Raw genomic sequence first — 7,293 nt, forward strand, 5'->3', positions numbered from 1 at the left:
GGCATTTGTTTGCAAAAACACCCCGGGGTTAATAAACGTGCTAATCCACGTACATTCGGTGAATACAAACACTTTGTCTGTTATTTAACTGCTGCTTGTTATTTTTTCTTACCTGTTTGCCATGCGGGTCGAGCCTGATCCCTAGGTCGAATAATATTAGGATTCAACGCCCTAATCATCGATCACAGGGTCCAACGCCTTATTTAGTGAGAGTGCTTGAATTTCAATTTTTCGGTGTTTCCCTAAGCTCACGGTGAATTAGAGCGGAATAATAACCGAACGTGAATCGACTGGAATTCGACCCTATTTGTAATTTGTATTTATTGTTTTCAAGAGCATTGTAAGGATTTTATTTTGTACATTCATTCTGTAAGAATTCCAGTCGATAAGCGAACGGTCCGAGAGTCGAATTAATCGAATCGGTCTAATGCTTGCCCAGACACAAGTAAATCCAAGATCTCGAGGTTTCGGTTCACACAGGGATTCAACCTCCATGGTTCAATGAACTGTAACGCAAGATTGTGAACCAATTCCCCGACACACGGGTTTACTTCTCTTTCGGCTTTTCAACCGACATCGTTTAGTTCACCGAATTTCCAGTGTTAAAACGTGCGAGTCGAGTGCAACTTAATTCAAGCGGTAAATAATAAAACATGCAAGCCTAGCAAATCAGAGTATCGAAATGGCGTGCGGAATATAGGCCCGCACGTAACATGAACCCCCGAACTCGGACTTTCCTATTCCACATAGATCAATACCTTAACAACAACTAGGTGTTCCATACTCCTAGACCCCGGGTAACTTATCGGCCCTCAACCTTCAGGTCGTAAAAAGATAAATGGCGACTCCTTTTCACGCGTGTCTGTCACGCGTTCCCACGGAAAAGGTGAACACTCCCAAGCCGCGCGATCCAAAAGCGCGCGATGCGAGCCCCGACAAGAGTCCACATTCGGGTCCGTACAGTAGGGTCCAGTTCCAAAATCTTGGAACCGATCCCTTACAAGGCAAGGTCCGGGTATCGTAAAAATAATAGGGTATCTAGAACTGATCACCCCTAGGAAGAATGTTCTATCCCTCTCCTCAGTCCCACAGTTGTAATGCCACTAATGTCATTGTGCTAGATTAAGGCCGCTCGTAGGATCATGTTTAACGTGTGCAAGTGTTCATCCACAGAATCTCAAGGGATTTAGTCGAATGATTAAGGAGGAATTCATGGATCAACCCGATTCTACATTCGAAATTCCTTAGAGTCATCGGAGCGCCTCTGGCGTGATTACCCGATTCGTGTGCCGCCGATGGTTCACAAGCCCTAGAGGATTAGTCGGTTAAAGTTCGAATACTCCCGATCAGCCAAAAAAAGAAGAATATATTCTATTTCATACATAGAATAGATCCCATGAGGTTTAACAGTTTATAGTGTGTTTGGTTTTAGAGTTGAGTTAAGTTGAGTTTTGATTTTAATTGGTTTGTAATGATTGTAATGTTGAATTATGAGAAAAAGTGTGAAAAAGTAATAAATAGTTGAAAAAAAAGTAATGATTGTATTGTTGAATTGTGAAAAAAGTAACGAATAGTTTAGAGAATTTATTTTTAAAAATTGAATTGAATGGTTAAAAAAATTGAAGAAAAATGAAAAATTAATAATTGTGTTGTTAACTTTTTATTGTGTAGTGAGTATAATTAAAGTTAGAGTTAAAATCTTAAAATTAAATTGAGAAATCAAACGGGCCATAGTCATCGTACTGTTCATATTTTTCTGTTTCAGTCCCGCTTGTAAGAATGGGCTCACTTTGATTTCATTCATCCCGATCTTTTCGGCGTTTGCAGATCAGTCCATTGGGTTTGGGTTTGTGCTGTTTGTGGAAATAATTCTACTCACGGCCACAGCCACTCTTCTTGCCCTAAATGTTTTTGAATTTCAAAAACAACCCATCCTTATTTCAGTTGTTTAAGAATATTCCACCGTCTCACTCTCACTCTCTCTCAACCCTCTCTCCCTCTTCCTCTCCATCTTCCTCCACGTCAAACGCCTCCTCAGTTTGTCATTCTTTTCAGCCGGAACTCTGTTGGAGACTGAGACGGCCGACCACCTTGTTGCGGCAGAGGTTTCCAGTTCACTCATTCTAGGTTAGCTGATTGGTCAGTGAATGCGAAATTTGTTGCCTTGGAGCGATATACTTGCTATGGTTTCTGTTTACATGCTGAGTGAATTTGTGTTCTGAGGAACTCCCAAGTCACGCTGAGTTCATATGCCCTGTATCGAGCCTGCTATTATTCCCACTCCCCTTTGCCTTGCAAACGTTCGATGAAATGCTTAGAATAGCGTAATTGTATTGTGTATTAGGGGAAGCATTAATTAGATTACATGTTTCTTATCTATGGACTTTTTAATGTCTCGGGGGTCGTCTGTATAGATTTTATCTGGTTTTTTCATGCTTGTCTTCTCGACTGATGTTTGCAGGCATGCCCTTGTGTTATCTGTGTATAGGAGCGCGCTTATTGATATCTTTATTTACCACTGCTCTATCAGAAAATGGCTTTCAGAGGAGGTCGTGGTCGAGGCAGATTTATTGGTGGTCAAGCCAACTACGCCAAGCAGGAGCCCTTTGTTCTTTATCCCGTGAGTAATATTTATGCATTATATACATATGGTGTTATTCTACTCCAATTATATGCATTACTTTTTCTCTTTCAATGGAGAGACTAGATAAGAACTATAAATTTCCTTATATCTGGGGCGTTAAGAGGGAGCATTCATGAATTGTTTGATACGATATGCTACCCGTCTATGCTCTATGCGACCGGCTTGTTTTTTTTCCTTAATTCTGGACGTGTACATGTCATGCACCATCTTGGTGCCATTTTTGTTTGTCTTATGTGTCCTAATCTTTTATTGTTTCGGTAAGCGCTGCTGAAGGAGCAATATTGCCTCCTTGGTTGTTCTCCTGAAGTTTTCTCTTGTGATTGTAGGAAATTGAATTACTGCCTCCACCAGAAACCACTGACGAGATCAAGACCTTGATCAGTTGGAAGTCAAGGTTTGAAAGTTATTGCAAATCATCTCCATATTACTTAGGAGATGGTAAAAGCAAGTCAGATCGTAAGTATTTGATATAGTAATGCAATTTGTGCATTTACTAGTTAATTTATTATTTATTTGATATTTGATTTTATGAGGGCGCACTGGTTTCTAGTTACATAATTTTCCCATGAATGTCAGGATTCTCAACAATGCTTACCCGGTGATGAGATGTCTGAGAATACTTAGAGTTGTCAACTGTGTTAGGCTTTTGTGGATAATCCTTTTATAAAATGTTAATATAATCCTGTGCCGGTTCCCAAAGAGCATAAGCAATGATTTTGGATTTTCGTTACATACGAACTAAAAAGAAATTAGTGCTTCTGGTGCATATAGCAATAGATGTTCTCTTTCTCAATGCGCATTAAAAGTAACTACTTCCTATGGCATATTATTGTTGAAGCAAGTAGTCACGAGTAGGAGGGAAAAAGAAGAAGAAGAAGAAGGTAGTCATGAGTAGTTGCCATCTTTATCTAGCCCGCCCCCGTCCACTCCCCCCCCCACCAATCCCCAAACCTGAACCAAAGAAGAAGAAGAAGAAAAAAAAGGTAGTCATGAGTAATCACATTCTTATTGGTACAATCTCATTTGGGAAATATATATGAGTCAGAAAATTATATCTGCTGCAATCCTCTAGAATATTTATATACATACATATATATATATATATATATATATATTTGTTCGTGATTATGTCTTGGAATGATGCCCCACAATTTTTTCATTTCTATTTTGTTGCTCTGTTAGTATATTAAGACCTTGTTTCGGGAATTCATCTTATGGTAAACTACGCTCCTTTCATGTCCCACTTTTAACAAGGATGACTTCTTTGGAACTTTATAATCCATTATTTCTGATAAGAAAGTTTATTTGATGTCAGCCTTTGAAAACATCGACCCAGAGAGGTACTCTGACAAACAGAAGCCAAAGGACAAAATGTCACTCAGGGAACTTCTACAGCCTACTGCCGCTCATTTTCCTAGAGAACTAGTTCAAGGTTTGGTTTATTTGTTAAGCTTCTTAGGCAAAGAAAAACACAGCACAATATTAATATGTCATTTTCTGAGTTGGCTGCGATGGAATGATGGATAGATTCAAAGGAGGAGTCAAGGAAGAAGCGGAAGAAAGTGCGATGGGATACTGAGACAGGTTTGATTGTAAAGGAATTTCTTTACGTAGATATTTCCATTATCTAAGCCCGATATGTCTCCTAACCTCATGTCTATGGGGACTAAATTCAACTAATCCTGATATTTGTTTGCAGACTTGAAAAAGTTTGATCTCTTTGAGAAGCTTGAGCAGAAACATGAGGTAACATAAGCTTGTTGGTTTATAATTATCTCACTATATCCTAAATTTTTGTCTTGCCATTTCTGTTGTAAATATCATGATTAATGATTAGATCTTTTTCATGTTTGCATTGGTAGGTCGAAGAGGATAAAGCCGACAATGCAAAGAAATCCTAAAATTTTGTCTTGCCATCTCTGTAGTAAATATCATGATTACTGAATAGATCTTTTTCATGTTTGCATTGGTAGGCCGAAGAGAATAAAGCCGACAATGCAAAGAAAGAAGGTGAAGAGGAGGATGAAGGTGATGATGCTGTTTTAGAGAATGAAGGAGAGTACAGCGACAATGGGGACTATGATCAGGTTTATAGGAAATTTTTTCAACTCTATAAACAAATTCTGCTTTGCGGTTTATCTGCTTGATGAAAGAGATCTTTAGTCTTACGGTTGTGCTTGAGGTTGATCGGCAAAACAGTTTTAGAATGCGATAACTTTCTGAAGGTCTCGCAGAATTTAAGAGGGATTAACTTCCCCAAAAAATTAAGAATGAATAAAAAGATCACCTCTTAGTGACAACTGAAAATTGTCTCTGTGATTTACCGACTTAATCACTATTTTTTCTTGACCGTTAGAAGAACATCAGACAGACCAGTTTTTTTCAAGATCTAGTTGGAGAAACTGGTATGAGATGGATGGGAACTTTTTCTTCGTGATTGAAACTTAAAATTGATGCAGTGGTTGAAAATGATTCCTGGGGCTCTAATGTGAACATCATGCTGTTAAGAAAGTATACCTCACTGCGTCTCCCCCATGCAATTAAGTGATGCTGCATGTGAGGCAATGACTAAAATTCTAGGTATTTTAGTTCATGAAGAGAATACTAAATTCTGGTCTGTCCTTTTTTCCCTTGTGACTGGATTGAGCATTTCTGAGTTGAGTGGAGCATTGAATCATCTTCTCCTCTTAGTAAAGAATGCTCTTGAGTTAGGGCTATGTTATAAGTCAATTATCTTGAGTTGGTATGTGTGCTTGATAAACCACCAAATCAGGCATTTTTTCATGTACGTTTGCACTCCGGGGGGGGGGGGGGGGGGTTGGAGGTGAAGAAAAAAAAGACCCCCTCTGATACTCTTCTAGATAAGAGAGCTTTTTGGGTGGTGAGCTTATTATCCTTTAAACTCAGATATATAACTGTGTTAATGCATCCGTTTTTATCTTTCAGAATGTTGATTTTGATGATGACGAGGACGATTTCAACATGGAAGATGACAAAGACGGTGCGCCCCTTTATGATTGTTGTTTGACTGTATCTCAGAGATGCTTTGATTCCTAGCATTTCGATCTTTTGTGATTTGCAATATTAATGGTTCTGCTAATGGCGTGCCATTGCAAACATGTACTTCTAGGAAATGTTAGCCTTGCTAGAATTATTTTCTGAGCACCGGCAGCCACTAACAAAGTTTGGCTGTTTCATTATTAATTGCAGATGAAGGTGGTATATATTAGCGGATCATCATCGGAACAATTTTTTCATTGTAGCAAAGTTCAGTGGAGGTATTTTTAGGGATTTTCTATTCAGATCAGTGATGTATAAAAAGTTCGAATCTTAGGTCGAGTTGATTGTTTTACTCGAATATATGTTTAAGTGCTTATAATTGATTGAGTCAATCAATTATTCTCTATTGCTCACTTATGCCGTATTGATTATCAGCTTTCCTTTCAAATTTGATTCTTCTTAGGTTTCATAAACTTTTTTACTGGCCTACGAGATATGCACTTCAGTACGTTCCATCTCATTCTTCGTTCACTAATCGATTGTTGCTTTGTTGTATGGTTCTATCAAACACCAATACCCAATAAATCATGACTTTCCATAAGCAGTATTATAAAATTTATTATAATCATAATTATTCATTAATTTCTCCCTTTCTTTTGCCTGAGTATATCTATATTTCCGTTTGATACATTTAAGCATCATATTTCACATATTTAGAGAAATTACGATTATTATATTCATAATCTATATTACTTATATACTTGAAGAAAGTTTGTCTAAATTTTCCTTCTTCATTTTACTCTTATTGCATATTCTTAAATTTATTAAATGACCCAGCGCGTAGTGCGAGTAAGCGTCTTGTGCAATATGGTGTATATTTTTTTTTTCTGGTCATTGGCCACTTCAATTAAAAAATTATTATTCTAATTTTCCTTTATGTTGTACTAGTAATAAGCCCGCACTTCGATGTGAACAATATCAACTTTTTCGGGCTCAAATTTTTACTTAATATATACTATGTAATACAAGTCTAGAAATTATGTAACGTTTCGGAGCAATCATGAGTTACGATAAAATTACGGTATCATGTTTAAGCAACCTTGTCATATATTACATGTTTTCTACACAAAAAAGGAAGTGGCCTATTCTTTTTATTAAATTTAAATTCTTTTTGCCACATTATTGCGACTTAATGATGAAAGTATAGTGTTAGATGTTGCAACTTTATATAGAAAATGTTATATGGAGATTTAAATGTTTATATAAAGTAAATTGTAATATATATATATATATCCAGTAAAAAGTGGGAATACCCTGATTTCACCCAAAAAAATATATTAAATAAGAAGTGCTAAGTTTGATTCTCACCAATATGACTTCTTTTATCTTTATTCCCTTTTACAATCTATCACATTCGAGTTTATAGGCCTCATTTGTAACCGAAAACAAAATTTTGCGACATGAGATATAAGAGATAAGGTAATTTTTTTTAAAGACTTTTCCCCTTATTTATTTGAGGATTCTTTCTTAATTGTTACTTACTTAGAAAAAAAAACAAAGAGAGAAGAGTGGAGAGCAAAAAATTTTGAAATGTATTTTTACCACGCGACGATGAGGTTAAAGAAGAGCTACCTTTGTAACTCTCCTTT

At 36.9% G+C, this 7,293-nt stretch overlaps 1 protein-coding gene across 6 annotated transcripts; it reads left to right on the forward strand.

Moving 5' to 3' along the window:
• Positions 1 to 1,846: 1,846 nt before the first annotated feature.
• Positions 1,847 to 6,061, forward strand: LOC116198677 (DNA-directed RNA polymerase III subunit RPC7-like). Of its 6 annotated transcripts, none has more exons than XM_031528892.1 (10): positions 1,847 to 2,139; positions 2,462 to 2,620; positions 2,971 to 3,100; positions 3,960 to 4,076; positions 4,172 to 4,228; positions 4,344 to 4,390; positions 4,507 to 4,530; positions 4,618 to 4,731; positions 5,591 to 5,645; positions 5,855 to 6,061. In XM_031528892.1, exons 2-10 carry the CDS (start codon positions 2,534 to 2,536, stop codon positions 5,872 to 5,874), a joined length of 651 nt encoding a protein of 216 aa, XP_031384752.1. In that variant the 5' UTR covers positions 1,847 to 2,139; positions 2,462 to 2,533; the 3' UTR covers positions 5,875 to 6,061. The 6 variants fall into 6 exon arrangements, with proteins under 6 accessions (XP_031384752.1, XP_031384754.1, XP_031384753.1 ...); XM_031528894.1 differs by having other exon boundaries at positions 2,531 to 2,620; XM_031528893.1 differs by having other exon boundaries at positions 1,847 to 2,127; positions 2,489 to 2,620.
• Positions 6,062 to 7,293: the final 1,232 nt, after the last annotated feature.

Source organism: Punica granatum, chromosome 3 (genome assembly GCF_007655135.1).
Source record: "Punica granatum isolate Tunisia-2019 chromosome 3, ASM765513v2, whole genome shotgun sequence".
Classification (NCBI taxonomy): domain Eukaryota; kingdom Viridiplantae; phylum Streptophyta; class Magnoliopsida; order Myrtales; family Lythraceae; genus Punica; species Punica granatum.

Excerpts from the sequence above, each read along its gene's own strand:
- LOC116198677 (XM_031528892.1), top strand. The coding sequence starts at position 2,534 with ATGGCTTTCAGAGGAGGTCGTGGTCGAGGCAGATTTATTGGTGGTCAA. Across the intron at positions 3,101-3,959 it reads TGGTAAAAGCAAGTCAGATC|CCTTTGAAAACATCGACCCA; the intron begins GTAAGTATTTGA and ends ATTTGATGTCAG. Across the intron at positions 4,391-4,506 it reads AGCTTGAGCAGAAACATGAG|GTCGAAGAGGATAAAGCCGA; the intron begins GTAACATAAGCT and ends TTGCATTGGTAG.